At 41.7% G+C, this 18,022-nt stretch overlaps 1 protein-coding gene across 3 annotated transcripts in view; it reads left to right on the top strand.

Annotated features, from left to right (window-relative positions):
* FLT1 (fms related receptor tyrosine kinase 1) overlaps positions 1-18,022 on the top strand; it is a 175,982-nt gene that overhangs the window by 13,579 nt on the left and 144,381 nt on the right. For all 3 annotated transcript variants that reach the window (XM_082602602.1, XM_082602603.1, XM_082602604.1), the window contains exons 2-3: positions 14,256-14,352; positions 14,740-14,972. In XM_082602602.1, coding sequence (XP_082458728.1) covers positions 14,256-14,352; positions 14,740-14,972 — 330 coding nt within the window. The remainder of the gene's footprint in view (positions 1-14,255; positions 14,353-14,739; positions 14,973-18,022) is intronic.

Here is an 18,022-nt window from a genome sequence, read left to right as displayed (position 1 = left end):
CCTGTCTTCACAGCTGTGAATCCAGGACAGTGCCTGGCATATAGTAGTCACTCAATAAATGCTGGTTGAACTGACGAGAGCTGTATCCTAGACGTCCCTCTGGGTCTCAGAGGCCTTTTAGGAATCCTGGTTCCATATTGGTTCGATACTGTGCAGGTGTAGTGGAGGAGATTGGCAGAAATACGTTCAAGAGCTGGCAGGAATTCTCCCCACACATCTGAAGTGTTGTGTTCCTTCCTTCTGGGCCATCCTCTGGCTCCAATGACCCCTTTCTTATCCTTGGCTGAGCTGCCGTGTTCTCCTGATTCGAATCTAGACTCAGAATTCAGATCTAAGCTGCCTGGCCACTACAGAAATGGCTCCCAAGAGATATTTCCTTTAGATGGACCCTCCTCCTGGGATACATTTAGCTGGTCAAGGTTCCCAAACAGCACAGAAGAAAGACAGTTGATTGGGAACCTTAATTTTTAGGTACAGCAACGCAGCCTAAACATATCAGGTGATGTTATTCTTGCTGCAGTTGTGTTCGCCTTCTTGGATAAGAACATTTGCTTTGAAAACCATTTCCCCTTGGCTCTGGACCATCCATGGTGTAGGCTAGGAAGAGGAGAGAAGAGGAGGCACAAGTTAAGTCCTGGCTAGGACTGATCACATCTGATCATTTTCTTTTATTCCCCTCATTCTGTATCTATCCCTCTCCCATGATTTCAAAAAGCATAGTGTGGGACTTCCCTGGTGGCACAGTGGTTAAGAATCCGCCTGCCAATGCAGGGGATACAGGTTTGAGCCCTGGTTGAGGAAGATCCCACATGCTGCAGAGCAACTAAGCCCGTGCGCCACAACTACTGAGACTGCGATTTAGAGCCCATGAGCCACAACTACTGAAGCCCGTGTGCCTAGAGCCTGTGCTCCGCAACAAGAGAAGCCACCGCAATGAGAAGTCCGGGCACCACAACAAAGAGTAGCCCCCGCTCGCCGCAACTAGAGAAAGCCTGTGCGAAGCAATGAAGACCCAACGCAGCCAAAAATAAACAATTAAATAAATTTATATTAAAAAAAAAAAGGCACAGTGTGACCTAGGCATATCTTCTAGTGAATGTTCACTTGCAGCTTTTTTTCCATAATAGCAACTGAAGTCAGGTAGACCCCAGACTTCAAAAAAAAAATTATCTGTATCTATATCTATCTATCTATCTATCTATCTATCTATGCAAACCAAGGCATTGGAAAGAAACAATAGAGGTCTCTCTTCTCAGCAAAGAGATCAAGGAAAGCAGAGCTGTAGAAGCAAGAGAATTAAGAGTAGCTGATAAAAGAAAACAGTTGTTTGCAAAGTAAAGTTGGGTTTTAGAGGGTTTGCAGATTTGAAGGAGAGAGAAAGAGACCCTGGTGTTTCCTTCAGCAAACACACGCTCATTCTTCAGATCTTACCTTCAGCATCATTCTTCTGAGAGAACGTCCTTCACTCCCTGGGCTGGGTTCCTCCCCACGCCTGGTACACTTCCCTCTGATCACCCACTAACATAATGTAATTTGTCACTTGTATAAAAACTAATTTATAAGTGTAAAATTATATCTGTCTATATATACTTATCTGTTGTCCAGCCTAAGTTATAAACCCTTCAAAGAAGCGATCTTGTTTGTCTTGTTTATTATTGTATCCTTCTGTTAGAATATGTTTGAAATATTAAACGGAAGAATAAATGCTGAGGTTACTGAGCAGAAAGGGCACCAAGGTGAGGGGGTGAGAGGAAGGGATGGTATCAGGAAGGGAGTAGGGAAAAGGCCAGGATTGGCTGGCAGTAAAAGAGAGAAGAAGGATAGGTAAATGAGGGTGATGCATTCCCAGCCTCCTGGAAGCACGGATGGGAGTCCAACCCTTAACCCACTCTCTTCATCACTCTCATCTCGGGGTTGGTGGTTTCACTTTGTGGGGACAGCTCCAGTATTGGGGACTTTACTACCTCTCTTCGCAGTGCTTCCTTCTGCCTTTTGGGGGGTTTTTTGCGGTACGTGGGCCTCTCACTGTTGTGGCCTCTCCCGTTGCGGAGCACAGGCTCTGGACGCGCAGGCCCAGCGGCCGTGGCTCACGGGCCCAGCCGCTCCGCGGCATGTGGGATCCTCCCGGTCCGGGGCACGAACCCGTGTCCCCTGCATCGGCAGGCGGACTCTCAACCACTGCGCCACCGGGGAGACCCCCTTCTGCTTTTATGTAACTTCTACTTCTTGGTTTTGGTCTTGTCCTCCAGAATGAACTGATCCATAAGTTATTTTATTTTATTTTATTTTATTTTTATTTTTAATTAATTAATTTATTTTTGGCTGCATTGGTCTTGTCCTCCAGAATGAGCTGATCCATAAGTTATTTTATTTTATTTTATTTTTATATTTATTTATTTATTTAGTTATTTATTTTTTTGCAGTACGCGGGCCTCTCACTGTTGTGGCCTCTCCCGTTGCGGAGCACAGGCTCCGGATGCGCAGGCTCAGCGGCCATGGCTCACGGGCGCAGCCGCTCCGCGGCATGTGGGATCTTCCCGGACCGGGGCACGAACCCGTGTCCCCTGCATCAGAAGGCAGACTCTCAACCACTGCGCCATCAGGGAAGCCCTACTTTTATTTTTAATTATTTATTTTTGGCTGCATTGGATCTTCCTTGCTGCCCGTGGGCTTTCTCTAGTTGTGGTGAGTGGAAGCTGCTCTTCGTTGCGGTGTGTGGGCTTCTCACTGCGGTGGCCTCTCCCGTTGCGGAGCCGCGGGCTCTAGGCTCACGGGCTTCAGTAGTCGTGGCTCATGGGCTCAGCTGCTCCACGGCATGTGGGATCCTCCCGGCCCAGGGCTCGAACCCGCATCCCCTGAATCGGCAGGCAGATTCTCAACCACTGTGCCACCAGAGAAGCCCCCATAAGTTATTTTAAAGCCTGTGAGCTCGATGGCCAACTGATAACAGAAATTGGTGTTTGGTTTTATTTTTTCTTCCGTCTGATATATGATATCCTGGATGATATTAAAAATGCTAATTCTATAATAGATTAATGAAACTGTGTGAGTAAAAATGACCCGAGAATTAAAACCAATATTCTCCAGGTTTTGGGTGCAAATTACTTTAAAGTCTGTCATGGATATTTGTAAGGAAGACCTGAATATCACATACGGAAGTGACTGAAAAAAACCTTCAGTCAATTATTTCTCTAAAAATTGAGATAGTTCTGGTGGCAGCACACTGCTTTTAATTGGTTCCTTTCCCTTCCAGAAGCCTGGCTCTCAGCAAAACTTGCATAACATTAATTCCATCTAAGAATTTACAAACTTAAAAAAAAAAATCTTAGGAAGGCCAGCTATTACCGTATTTACTGTGTAAGTTAAGTGAGTCTAAAGAAAACATGAAAATTAAAGCAAAGCAGAATTTAAAAGAACTGTTCCGTCAACACACCCATCCCATTGTGTGTGCAGGATTAATCTCCAAAATATGTGTAATGAAAAGCAGTTGTATTCCAAATTGTTTAATTTAGAAGGAAACTGATTTTGACAATAGAAACACAATGGTCAAGGACAGTGTTTAATGAGCCTTAGAAAGTATGCTAACGCAGCTTTCAAAACCTCAATTCCCTTATGATGGATAACTTTATTGCACACTCTTGGCTATTTAAATCTCAGGGGTCAGAGGATTTGTATATGTTATTGGTAACAAAGACGGAGATCTCTCAGCTTTCAGTGAGTGAATTTATAAGGCACCTCCTTTACAGACAGTCTAAAGTACTCCGGGAGAATGTGTTCTGTGTAGTTTGGACTACAGAAACTCTATCAGAATAAGCTTGAAATTAACATCAGGACTTTATCACACTCAGCCTTCCAATCTCATTTTATTTCTCCCGTATTTTTATATGCACAGCAAGTGGGGTTGTGTCCTTATTTGTAATAGGTTAGAAAGTTGAAGAATATACAATATAAAAAGAATTGACGAAACTTTGAGTTAGGGATAATAACGTTTTCATCCTTGTCTTGCATGGATAGCTAGAGTTTAAGGTACACGCTTTCCTGCCTGCCTACTTGCCAGCCTTTCTTCATTTTATGGTACAAAATTTTTAAGGCATAATGTTGGATTCGAAATTAAAACTTCGGCATGAAAATTTTTTTTTTTTTTTTTTTGCGGTACGCGGGCCTCTCACTGTTGTGGCCTCTCCCGTTGCGGAGCACAGGCTCCGGACGCGCAGGCTCAGCGGCCATGGCTCACGGGCCCAGCCGCTCCGCGGCATGTGGGATCCTCCCGGACCGGGGCACGAGGCACGAACCCGCGTCCCCTGCATCGGCAGGCGGACTGTCAACCACTGCGCCACCAGGGAAGCCCTGGTATGTTAACTATTTTTTATGGTTACTTAATAGCATTCCAACATACAGCCCCACGATATATTCAGTTTTTTCCAGAAAGAATTGTGTGTGAACCTGAGGATTATCAGTGTTACATGACAGGTTATACTCAATGTCTCAACTAAAATTTAAAAGTTCTAATTCCCGTTCTTATACTTTAGCCATTCTATGGCAACAAGCTCCTTTATTGAATCGGTGAAATATTTCCCATGTCTTCTCTGTGATGCTTTCCTTCCTAAAGGAACCCAGAGGGATCCATGTAAATAACATGAATTCCAGGGCCCTGCTGTCATTGTCTCCATAGATGCCCGGAACTTTGGCATTGAACAGTGATACACACAGAGTATGTGGTCAAATGTTTTGTGGTAGAACAAAGCATAATTCTAATGCCACGTAGAATAGGGAAGACTTGAGATTTTGAATTGTGGGTTGCCTACATACTGTCCTATGCTTCCAGACGAGTGATTGATTGTTTAAAAAGAATACAGAGGATACCTTTGGCTGAACTGAAACTTGTAATCCTAAACAATTCAGAGGATAGAAGGTTAATATTAGGGCAGTTCAAACATTTTATCAATACGACTTCTATGCCTAATGATGCAACTTGCTCCAAATGCTAGGATGCACCGATTGATGAAAGATGAACAGCAGCAGAAAAACCCTGGTTGCTTCCAGTAAACCAAGTGTTTGTATATTGCATGTGTGTTTATTGAATCTCTGCGGAGTGTTCTTTTTTTTCAGGTGTTTATAACCTGAAAGTTAATATACTCTGGCCTGAAATAACTTGTAAATCGACATGAATGATAGTATAGCGCTGCTGGTGATTATAAGCCCTTCCGTGTGGGGTGTCATCAGGTCCAGTTTCCCCACAGTCCTCTGAACAGTAACATTGGATAAGAACAGAGGATGGTAGGGTGTCTGCTTCACATGTAGTGCGTTTTCCTGCTACTGGCAGAGAAACAGCCGTGCCGAGCCCTCCCTAATACCCAAAACCTTCCTCTTTGCGTTTTTACGGTATAAAGTGCACTGGTTCTGTTCATCTCCTTTTGTGTAAGCCGAGGAAAGCCTACCATCTTCTCCACTGAATGCTTTGTGAGCTATGTCTCGTGCCCTGTCAACCAGATCTTGACCCTTGCTCCAAGCCGCTGAGATAACTCCCTTGACATTGTATGGTAAATTGAAATGACATCTTGTTAGACAGTTCTATGGAGGTGGCTTGTGAACTCATTCAATAAAAGGACATCGGTGTGGGAGTGTAGAGCATTTGGGGGGTAAAAAGGTAACTCCTCAGTCGGCAGGAGATTTCTCACTGACCAACCTTAATTAACTCTGATGTCACATGAAAAGGAGCTGTTCCTGGGTACAGGTCACTTGGAGGGTAGGCTCCTGATGGTAGCCGGTGACAGGCCCGATGATAAATGAACGTGCCCTGTTAAACCATGACCCTCCGAGAAGCCAGTGTCAAGGAAAAAGCTCAGAGAGGTACCCTGAAGACGTGCCCCTCATACACGTTGACAGTAGGAATGCCGATGTCAGCAGAGGACTTTTCTCTTGGTAAACATCTTAAACCACACAGATTTTTTTACTTTTCAATAACCTGTATAGAGTTTAAGGAAAAATGAGTGAAGTCCATCACCCATGCCTGGATGGAACCAAGACCATGGTCACTTCAGGGGCTAATACCATGGCGTCCTCTGTGTGCTGCACTGGAAAGCTGTTGGTGGATTTTGTTGACTGACAAAGTGTGAATTGTAAGCTTTAACACAAGCAAATGATTCAAGTAAACATATGTTTAGGGCTGTGCCACCTGTCCCTGCTGAAATTAAGCAATTTGTTCACTTGTTTTTTTACGCCTGAATTCAAGACATAAATGCTATATAAATGACTTTTAAATTTTCTCGTAAGGCATGGAGATCAGGTGCTTCCTAGTTTGGATCTGATGACTTGAGGATTACTTGGGATAGCAGAAACTCCGAAGCAAGAAACCAGTGAATTCTTTTTTGTGGGTCTCTTTGATAATAAAAAGATGAGAAAGAAAATAGCAAGTCTCTGGGATTAGCAATTTGCCACAAATTAGGTGTATTCCTGCTGGAAGCAGCTACCTAACCATTCCGACCTTTGTGGATCCGGGACCAAGAGTACAGTTATCATAATCTAAAATATCCTACATCCGTCCATCTAGAAGTCACAGTCTTATCTCCACAAGGGATTAATCAGCAGTGAGTCAGAGCTTCATGCTGTTGCCGAGTACATGTCAGTTTTTGAGTCCAAGCGTGGAAAGAGGTTTCCCTGTGTCTGAGAGAATGTACATGCCCCCTCTCATTTCTAAACCCACCTTCCACCACTCCTAAAACAAACTTCCCAGGGAGGAAGGCATGTTCCCTGTAGGCAGCAATGTATGTGTGCATGTCTTTACGTAAACATGCTTTCATTTCTCTAGATCCTTCCTTGATTTAAGGCCAGTTCTGGGAGGAAAATAACATTTAAAAAACTAACGTCGCCTCTCATTGTGGGACTTGCTTGAGTTACGCTGCTATCATACAAACTCCCATGGCTTTCCCACCTTTGATTTAGTCTGCTGGTAGACGGAACAGGAGCTCTCTGGTCTTTCCCCATCATGCTAGAAGTGAGAGAAAAATGTACGTTATCATGTCTTCAAGTAGAGCGTGGTGCCTGTCCCCTGGGTTGGTGGTGTAATCGTCATTTTAAGAGAGTCATTCTAACCGAACTGTTCAGTTATAAGGGACCCTTCATATTATCTGACAAATACTTTAATAGAGGCACAACACAGAAGTTAAGACCAAGAGGTAACTTCTTATTAAGTATTAGAGCCCTGTAGGCATTAGCACCTCAAACAAAAGTTTTGGAAGTTTCTGGAAATTTGGTTCATTTGCATTCTTAACCTTTTTCCCACCCTTGCCACCAACCAAAAAGATTCCATGAGATTTAGTCTATGAGACTTAAGCTTTTAATAAGCTACATCTTGAGGAAAGAAAAGTCTTCTTTTATTATGAATTATGTTTAATTAACCTCACACAACCTTGGTAAAGACTCGGGGTCTTAACATCAAATTTTAGAAACATGATACTTGGGGATTTATATTTAGATAAAGAGGTCATTTATCATGTAGGATTATGTACTATTGAAAACGTGGTATGTAAAATCAAAGACAGATGCCTCTCATTTGAAAGAGACCTAATATACAAAGCTTTGCATTAAAACCAAATCCATTAGAAATCAATAATTTTAATATTAAAGGAAATACCGAAGATTTCTTCCAAGAGCTCTAGCAACATAATTTTTACGTGACTCAATTTGTTAAAATTCCAATTTAAATAGGTAAAATTCAAAATATGCAATTGGAAGTGATTTTAAATTAACATTAAATTTAAAAGATTGCAATTTGGGGGAACAGTGAGTTTTTTGCAATATGTTTGTAAATCTTTTAATACATAAATAATGTGTTATTGAACACGAAGTAAAAATTCTCTAACATCAGCCTTCTAAAGCTTTAAGCTGGAGAAACAGTTAAAAGTATAAAAATCTGACACTGATGAGGTTGTATGTACTACGACAAAGTTCAAAATAGCTCAATATGCAACTTAACTCTGATTATTTTAGTCATAAGGTTTGTTTTTAAAACAGCTTTATTGAGATAAAATTCACATACCACGAAACTCACCATTTTAAATTGTGTAAGTCAGTGATTTTTAGTATATTCACAAGAGTTGTACAACCATCATCACTATCTAATATTAGAACATTTTCACCCCCAAAAGAAACTCCTGTTGTTACTCACTTCTTTCTCCTCCAAGCCCCTGCCACCCACTACGCTTAATTTTCTCTCTTATGGATTTGCCTGTTCTGCACATGTCATATAAATGGAATCATACAACACGTGGCCTTTTGTGACTAGCTTCTTTTTGGTTTTTAAACAAGAGAATATTATTTTCTCACGGTTCTGGAAGCTGGAAGTCTAAGCTCAAGGTGTCATCAGTTTTGGTTTCTCCTGAGGCGTCTCTCCATGGCTTGTAGACACCTGTCTTCTCTCTGTGTTCCTACATGGCCTTACCTCTGTGTGCCCTAGCACAGTGTTTTCCAGGGTCATCTATGTTGTAGCATATATCCATACTTCATTTCTTTTTCTTGCCAAATAATATTCCATCGTATGGATCGACTACCTTTGTTTATCCACCCATCATTTGGGTCGTTTCCACTTTTTGGCTATCACAGATAATGCCACTACAGACATTTGTGTACAGGTTTTTATTTGGACATATATGTTTTTGGTTCTCTTGGGTAGATACCTAGGAGTGGAATTGCTGAGCCATCTGTTTAACTCTATGTTTAACCATTGGAAGAACTGCAATCTGTTTTCCAAAGCAGTTGGACCATCTTACAATACTGCCAGCAACATATGAGGGCTCCTGTTTTCTCACCTCCTCATCAGCACTTGTTCTTGTCTTTTTTATTGAAGCTATCCTAGTGGGTGTGAAGTTGGTATCTCACTGTGCTTTTGACTTGCATTTTCCTGGTGGCTAATGATGTCCAGCATCTTTTCATGTGCTTGCTGGCCATTTATATGTCTTCTTTGGGAAAATGTCTATTCAGATACTCTGTCAATTTTTTAAATGGGTTATTTGTTCTTCCAGTAGTTGTAAGTATTTTAAAATGTGATTTCTAACTTGTACATTGTTATTCATCACTGCGGATTTCAGAATCACTGACTTTTTAGGCCAGAAGGAATTGTAAAAATCTTAAGTCCAGCCTCCTCTGTTGGCAGATGAAGAATCTGAGGCTTAAGGTGACTGGCTCATGGCCACAGCAGAGCCAGTTAGTAGCAGAGCTGGGGAGATTCATGATTCCCAATCAAAAATAGAAAAACATAGCTGTTTCATGATGCCTGTTTGAATAAGGCCCCTTTCTTACAGAGAACAGCCCTTTGATTTCAATATAGTAGGGGTGAGGGGGTGTCATCTAGAAGGAAGAGGGGCTAACGACCTTGTCTTGAAGTTACATTTAACAGGTAGAACACTATTATTATTCAGATCAATAAAAAAGGCAGTTTTCTAAAGATAACTTTTAGTCAAACTTTATATAAGAGCCTGCTCTCAGTCTTAAAAGTGATGGGCCAGGCTGTCTGGTTCATAATGACCTGTGGTGGGTGTCCTCTCTCTTAGTGTCCATCATGGTAGCTTTGAAGAGGTTTGAAGAAAGAACCTCAATCATTCGGGCTTTGATTTGGTTGCAAAATAAAGCCTTTTTTATTTACTTGGAATTTTACTCACGCTTCCCATTGAGGTCACAGAAAGCATTCCATTTTGCCCAATGAAGTACGGGTGGGAAATGTAGAGCAGCATCTTAGAACAGTCTATGTGTGGGCTTCCTCTCAGAGGTTCATCATGTGGGGAGAGAAGGGGTGTTTGTTTAAGAGCCATAAGGCTCTGTTCGCTTTCTACCTACCCAATAATACAGAACAGACAACGAGGGAAAATATTCAGACAAGCACAGTACAGAGTGTCATTGTTCAGTCAGTAAGTTCACGTACACATATTGGCTTTTTAATGCTCTTAGCCCACTGTGCTTGACCTTAATAGTTTTTCCTAATACAGAAGCATGTGATAAAGCCCATTTTCATAGTCTACACTTAGTTTGTTTTTGTTTTGGATTCTACATGTAAGTGAGATGATACCGAATTTGTCTTTCTGTGACTTATTTCACTTAGCAAAATGTCATCAAGGTCCATCCATGTTGATGCAAGTGGCAAGATTTCATTCTTTTTTATGGCTGAATAGTATCCCATTGTGTATATATACCACATCTTTATTCATCCATGGATGGACACTTAGTCTTGACTACTGTAAATAATGCTGCAGTGAACATGTGAATGCATATCTTTTCGAGTAAGTGTTTTCATTTCCTTCAGATAAATACCTAGAAGTGGAATTGCTGGATCATGTGATAGTTCTATTTGTAACTTTTTGAGAAATATCCATTCTGTTTTCTGTAGTGGCTGCACCAATTTACATTCCCACCAACAGTACACAAGGTTTCCTTTTTCTCCACACCCTCCCCAATTCTTGTTAATTTCTTGTCTTTTTGATAATAGTCATTCTATGTGTGACGTGATATCTCATTGTGGTTTTGATTTGCATTTCCCTGATGATTAATGATGTTGAGTATCTTTACATGTACCTGTTGACAGTCTGTCTTTGGGGAAAATGTCTGTTCAGATCCTCTGCCCATTTTGAAAATTGGATGGTTTGGTTTTGTCCTATTGAGTTGTATGTGGGTTTTTTAAATATATATTTTGAATATCAACCCCTTATCAGACATATGATTTGCAAATATTTTCTCCCATTCAGTAGACTGCCTTTTCATGTTGATTGCATTGAGTTTTTTGTTTGGTTTTATTTAAATAGTAATTTTCCTCGTATAAGGAGATCTCTTTGACCCTCATGATTCTATCGTAGTTGACTTTGATGAAAACAATAGTTCATGGACCACCTAGTTTCCTGAGGGGACAATGATTCTTTTAAACGAGACTTTTAGGCTACCATGGCAAACAGTGGAAAGTTCTGATCCCCATCTGAGCTTCACAATGGGGGATCATTGTTAAGTTGTAGCACTCCACCCTTCAAAATGAAGTATCCTGTGGATTTATTTCTAAGTGGACAATGTGACTCTGAGCTACTCATGAGTCGAGCAAACAGAGTTGCTCATGGTGGGAAGAAGATATCAGATCTTGGATGTATGCATATTCACGTCCTTATACACATCACCACCGAGATGGAGAAAGTGTCTGACACGCAGGAGACACTCAAAAAGTGTTAAATATTCATTACGCAAGTGGGTGTATGGGCATTAAACTGTTTCAAAGAAGTGTTTCAAGGCCTAATGACATTTCAGAGCAGTTGAGGAATAAATATCTCACTTTCCTTTTTCTTTATTAGTTTTCCTGTTAAACTGTAGTCTTGGTACTTCCGTTCATCTTTATGAGATTCTAGTTTCCTATTAACTGAAGGATGTGATGTCCCAAAGTGTCCAGTTACTTCGAAATGCTGTTTCCTGATACCTGTCCTTTCCTTTCTTTCAATCAACTACTTTTATCTAGCTTCCTTGTTCCAAGGGCAAAATTCATGATGTCAGCAGAGACAAATTCGATAGCAAAATATTTTTCTCAATATTTATCCCCCTAAGCTTTCCAATAATCCTATTTTTCTCTCATTGTCTTATTTAACCACTCAGTTAAGTGGTTTTCTTTTGGTTGGAGGCTGGAGTGGGGACTGCAGAGAGGGATGTGCAGTTGGCATATTTTTTGAGGGATATTCTCTACATGACACATCTCTTTCTGCTGGGATCTGGGTGGTTCTCTCAAGGTTTAAGATCCTCTCTGACAAGGGTCAGGAGTACTGGTGTTCTAGGGCACTGATAGAGAAAGAGTCACACAATTTGGAAACCAAAATAGCAACAAAAAAAGGGAAAAAAGTAGGAATCACCTCATACCAGGGAAGGAAGGCATCTTCCCCTTGGCCTCTCCTGGATGGGAAAACTCATTATGTGCACACAAACCACAGAGATACCTGCAAGTATTGCCAGAATTTTCCACAGGAAGCTTGGGGTGGACCTTTTCCAACCCACGAACAATTGCTCAGTTAAATCCCTGGAGTTCCATGCCACAAAGAAGGGCAGAGACTATTCTGGCCTGGACACTTTTCAGGGCAGGCGTTAGTAACTGCTGGCTGTGGCCTTTGAAAGACGTAGTGTTCTCCTGGATCACTGATTTTGAGCTACCCTGTTACTTCAGAAAACTCATAAACATGAGGAAAGTACAGAATTCTTCTTTAGGTACCTGAATGGGTCGACTTGTTCTATGAGGTTATTTGATAGAACAAGGGGAGCTCGATGAAACGGTCATTCGAATTTAAATTTAGCTAATATTGAGCCATTTGCTCCAATCATAATTTGATACCAGGGCCTATTGTATATAAAAGTGACTTTCAAAATATTAATATCATCAGCAACACCAGCAAAGCAGATAATGTTCATCTAACATCTTTTCAGTTACATACCCAGCAAAACGTTCTCTGATGGGAGTGGGGGAGGGGAGTGATTCTGCTAGGTGTCGGTGACAGGGGCATCTGTCTGCCACATGCCAGGTGGTGTGCCCGCCCCCCAGACAACAGAGCACCAAGTCCCCATGCTGTGCCTGTGGACTTTGTGGCTCACACGTGAGGATGCCAAGGAGAAGCACATCCAGTAATGCCGAGGCACGCCGGCAGGAGGTGGAGAGATTAAGCTTCCAAGGCAGATCTTTCACTGAGTCTAGTTTTCTTTGCGATATTTGGACCTGAGAGAAACACTAGGGAGCATTGCTAGACTTCCCCGTGGAGTCTGACACGTGCAGGTCTGTGGTCTAAGATCCCAGTCTTCTGCTTTGGATTCCAGTTTGGAAACGTATTTTTTATGTAGAAAATATTCCCTAAGATCGGTTCTGCATACATAACTTCCCTGCTTCCAAGAATATCTTTTCTCCCTCCTGCTGACCCTTACCCCTGCTAATCCTGAGCCCCATCTCCTGCTTCTACCAGGAGTGGGGGGAGAGCAGGGGATGAGGGGAGAGCTCCTGATCAGAGACCTCTTCTGCTAAGTCAAGAGCTTCAGCAGAGACTGAACCTCTACGGCACCAATGGCTCAAAGAATTGTGGGTCTGGGGCTTCCCTGGTGGCGCAGTGTTTGAGAGTCCGCCTGCTGATGCAGGGGACACAGGTTCGAGCCCCGGTCCGGGAAGATCCCACATGCCGCGGAGCGGCTGGGCCCGTGAGCCATGGCCGCTGAGCCTGTGCGTCCGGAGCCTGTGCTCTGCAACGGGAGAGGCCACAACAGTGAGAGGCCCGCGTACCGCAAAAAAAAAAAAAAAAAAAAAAAAAGAATTGTGGATCTGGGGATGTCAGAAATGGACAGAGAACCAAAGTTATGCAGTCCAGTCTGCCGTCTTACAGATAAGAGAACTGATATCTGGAGAGGGTGATCTGGCCAGGGTCTCATAGCTGGTCCCCAGGATGGATACTGTGTTGTATGCAGATATTGTGTCATATGGAGATACTGTGTTTTATGGAGATATTGTGTCGTGAGGAGATACTGTGTCATGAGGAGATATTGTGTCATAGGGAGATGTGTTGATCTTAGCACACTTCTGCATAGCTGATCTCATTGTCTCACAACGATCCCCATGAAATATACTTGTCAAATGTCACGTAGGAGCAGACAGTTCCCTCTTTTCTCTTCCATCGTAGAAGGAAGTTGGAGATTATGTAAGACAAACCAAGTGGCTTCTAAAACTGATTTTGATTCTATAATTAGTTTTCCAAATGAGGAAACCAGTTCAGAAAGAGAAATGACTCGCCTAGAATATCATGGCTCAACTAATGACTGAAGTATGTCTAGAATCCAGGAAAAGTTCCATGCCTTGTATTCAGGAAGAAGATCAGACGGGCCTGTTTAACCAGATGACCCATGTTGGTAGTTAAGTATTAGAAATATATTTTGGATGACATTGACCTTTAATCCTGAGAGTTTTTAAGTAGTTACTATATATTTTAATACGGTTGCACTTTGAATCATGATTGAATTTATTAGTGTTCTAAATTAATGGGCTTTTGAATATGATTTAGATCATTTGGCATAGTAGGATATACAATATTCATGAGCAAGAAGTCTTGGAATAGAAAAAATTTGTGAATTAAAATAAATTTGTATCAGATGTACCGTTTTGCCTATGCAAGTAAGTTAAAGATGAAAAGTTACCTTTTATGGAAAGATACACCTTTTAAAAAAAGATGAGAGGGCAATTTGCAAATAACACATTTCAAAAACTTTTTTTCCAGGATGTAGTTCAGGTTCAAAATTAAAAGGTCCTGAGCTGAGTTTAAAAGGCACCCAGCACGTGATACAAGCAGGCCAGACGCTGTATCTCAAATGCAGGTGAGTGACCATATTGGTTTGGGGACAATCTGATTGCTCTTCCTTAGGCAGAATCACTCCCTAGGAGAGTAGAAAGGTGGCCCCCCAGAGTAGACAGGTAGACGTCAGTGGTCTTCCGTCATCTGCCAAGTGCAAACCTCATGCATCCAGCTTCCCCTGGAGGGTGATTCATTCATCCATGGGATGGGAGGGAATTACTCACTCACAGGGAATCAGGGGAAGGGATGCCCCGAACATTTTGAGTTGTTTAAAGGCTTTTCTAAATGTGTTACTTTTCTGTAAAGAAAATGACTGTACTTAAGAAAAGACATCAGGATAGAAGTGACAGCTTCAGAACGGGCCCCAGCCATGACTGACTGTGTTTTGTTTTCTTACCTGTGATTGCAGAGGGGAAGGGGCCCATTCATGGTCTTTGCCTGCAACAGTGAGTAAGGAAAGCCAAAGCCGGAGGCTGAGCATAACTAAATCTGCCTGTGGAAGGAGTGGCAAGCAGTTCTGCAGTACTTTGACCTTGAACGGGGCTCAGGCAAACCACACTGGCTTCTACAGCTGCAAATATCTCTCTATACCTGCTTCCAAGAAAAAGAAAGCAGAATCTACAGTCTACATATTTATTAATGGTAAGACGTCCACTTTCTACATTCTCTTTGCTATAACTTTGCAGTGGGTCATAAAGCCACCTGATCCATTGGAAAGGGAGCTTTCCTAGTGACTGTGAAAGAAGTGGGCCAGGAAAGAGAGCCTACCCTAGCTGTTGAAACTTGTGGAGTGCATTTTCCTGTATTTCCTGAGTGTCAGTTTCAACCAGAATTTTCAAGGACCAGTCAGTCAGTTGCACGCTCCCTTAAGGGAGAGACTCTTGTCTATTTTGTTCACCACTGTATCCATGGCACCTAGAATACTGTCTGGCACATCGTGGGATGAATAAATGAATGGCAGGCTTTTAGTTCTATTTCTTAATGATTGAGAAGCCCAAAATACAAGATTTTTGTCCTTTAACACAACTGCATTCTCTGATAGGTTGAAATTGTAAAATACTGTTCTATACTAAATTCATAAGTGTAATGTTGGTAATGTCACTTGAAGGTTACAGAATTAATTCCAGTTAATGATACTGTGTTATTTCATGTTCACAAAGCGAGTATTATAAAGATATAAGAGCAGGCACATGCCATTGCATAGTGAAAAGGGCGAAAGACAAAAAATGAATCATGTTATGGTTATAATTTTTATAGTATAATTTTTTAGTTTTTTCGTTCCTTAGAAAATGAAGAAATGAAATAATATTCAGAGGGAAGAAATATAAAATCCTTCAAGAAACATAAAGGGGCAGTAGAAATGGATCCCTGGAAGGAATAATAAGGAAGATGACTTGTCACTTTGTTCTTCCTTGTTTTCTTCCAGCCAGTTTCCAAAACTTGCGCAAGACTCTAGCCTTAGAGCTAGAGCTCTCGCACATAGAGCAAAATTAGTAGGCACCTCAGGCACAAACTCAAGTTAAAAAAACAAAACAACCAACCATCAGTGTCAGTAGCCTAAACACACATCCTGGGTCTTCCTCCCGGCGAGTTAAAGAACTGGGTCTTTGCATTGAAGGCAGCACCATAGACTTACATTTTGGTGGGAATCTTTTTTGAAATAAGGCAACTAGACAGTGTTTTACCTGAGCATAATGTGTCATTTTCCAGATTCAGGGTTAGTCTTAGACCCAGTAGAACAGTAGTGTGATATTGGCAGTAACATACTAGCTCGTATCAGCCTGCTTTGACTGAGCCACTTTTCTATCCTGCTCCGCCAAACTCCTGTTTGTACATTTTGCACTTTTCCGGGGGGAGGGGGTGGGGTGGGCAGAGAACTGGAGGAGGCAACAACTTGCTAATTGATCGCCATCATAGGAATGCAACCAGCCCACTTAAAAATAAGAGGAGGAAGGAGGCCAGGGATCTTGGCTTGGAGAAGGCAGAGCTGCCTTCTCCAAGAGGGAAGAGAGGGCGGGGTCGGGGGGGAGCAGGATTAAAGAGAGAGACACAGACACAACGTGTGCCAGTGGCGATGGAAAAAGTCATGTGCTCAGACATCTGTTCTCTTTTTCTAGCTCCACATAGTAGGTTATGTTCTTCCTGGTGCTTGTGGAGGAAAGAAAATGCTTTTATTTCTGTCTCTCTAGGGGAAATGGGGGGGAAATTCATTTATACTAAAATTCTTATAAAACTTTCTCCTGTGGGTTTATTGGTCTGACCTTCCGAATCAAACACTTAAAATGAGTAAAAGAAGACCATTTCTCTTTTTTTTTCCCTAAGAAATAACATTCGGTTATTTTCATCTTTCGCTCCTACATTACTCAGTGGGCCTCCTGGGTTATGGAGCCAGTAGGTAGGTGTGCAGAACCTGTCAACTTCAACCCCCTCTGAAAACAGAAGAGAAACTTAGCTGTTTAGAATTATCTCCACTTCCACTATACAATAGAGCAGATCTGGCAAGTAACAATCACTTTGGGTGTCACATCAATAGTCATTCTAAGCTCTGTGAGGGCAAGGTCCATGTCTGCCTTAATTACTTTTATCTGCAAAGTGCCTCCTGGGTACAGTGCCTGGCTCATAGCAAGACTTCAGTAATATTTGTCAGAGGAATACACGCAGCGATTAACAGGGCTGTGTGGAATACGCTGTTGAAATTGACAGTGAGGATGAATTTCAGGCCAAGCAGGAAAGAGCGGCATCACTAATTATCACTGTCTGGTATGAGGCTGGAGCGGGGGTGAGTACTGGCCGTGGGGTCATGTATGTATCATGTCTGCTCTGTGGTAGTAGCCCACAAACATTAGCATAAAGGTACAAGTCCTCGTATCTCAAAACTCCTGCACAATTTGGTTGGGTAGAAGGAAATTCTCTATTTCAAAGACTGGGTTCTTGGAGACGGAAGGATATCAAAATGCATTGATTGTGTTTCCTAGGGTGTTATTATTGGAATACTATGAATATTATATGCATTCATTGGGAAAATCTTTATGAGACGTGACTTTTAAATAGCCCTAATAACAAAAGATATTTGAATCAGTAATAGTGACCATAAGAGAGCACCTGAATGTTCTTTGTTTGTCAGTTAATCTGGTTAGCAGATATTTAGGGAACACTTGCTAGGTGCCTGTACCTGTACTGCTCTGAATAGTAACATGGATTTTGTTGCCTCTTTCCCAGTAGAGTGATATTGGTCTCATAATCACACTTTACTAAAATCCAAGTTAGCTATGATATAATTCATTAAGCAGCTGTAACTTTTCCAAGTATCCTAACATTTTATGCATTTCCTATTTTCATTCTTTTATTAATTTTGTGTCTGAGAAGATTTGGTCTCAGGCTTCCATTCTTATTGAATATTTACAACATTACAGGTTTAATTTTATTCAGGGGCACAAAACTGGTCTGGTTTCTTGTGACTCAGGATTGTCTATGGGACTAATAACTCCAACCAGTTCCTAATACACAGCTGTGACTACTTACTAGGTGTCAACTGGTTATCACTTATTTATTATTGTTGAATGTTTACTTTAGAACATGTTATTGTTTGTACGATTTCTGCCCCCTGGTAAGCATCTGCAGATGTGTTGGCGTTTCATTTTGGTTTTCTATAATGATGAGAAACACTATTAGACACCTCTTTAGAAAAGGCA

The sequence above is a fragment of the Mesoplodon mirus genome (genome assembly GCF_964341445.2).
Source record: "Mesoplodon mirus genome assembly, chromosome: 17".
Taxonomy (NCBI): domain Eukaryota; kingdom Metazoa; phylum Chordata; class Mammalia; order Artiodactyla; family Ziphiidae; genus Mesoplodon; species Mesoplodon mirus.
This window is presented reverse-complemented; position numbering and strand designations above follow the sequence as displayed.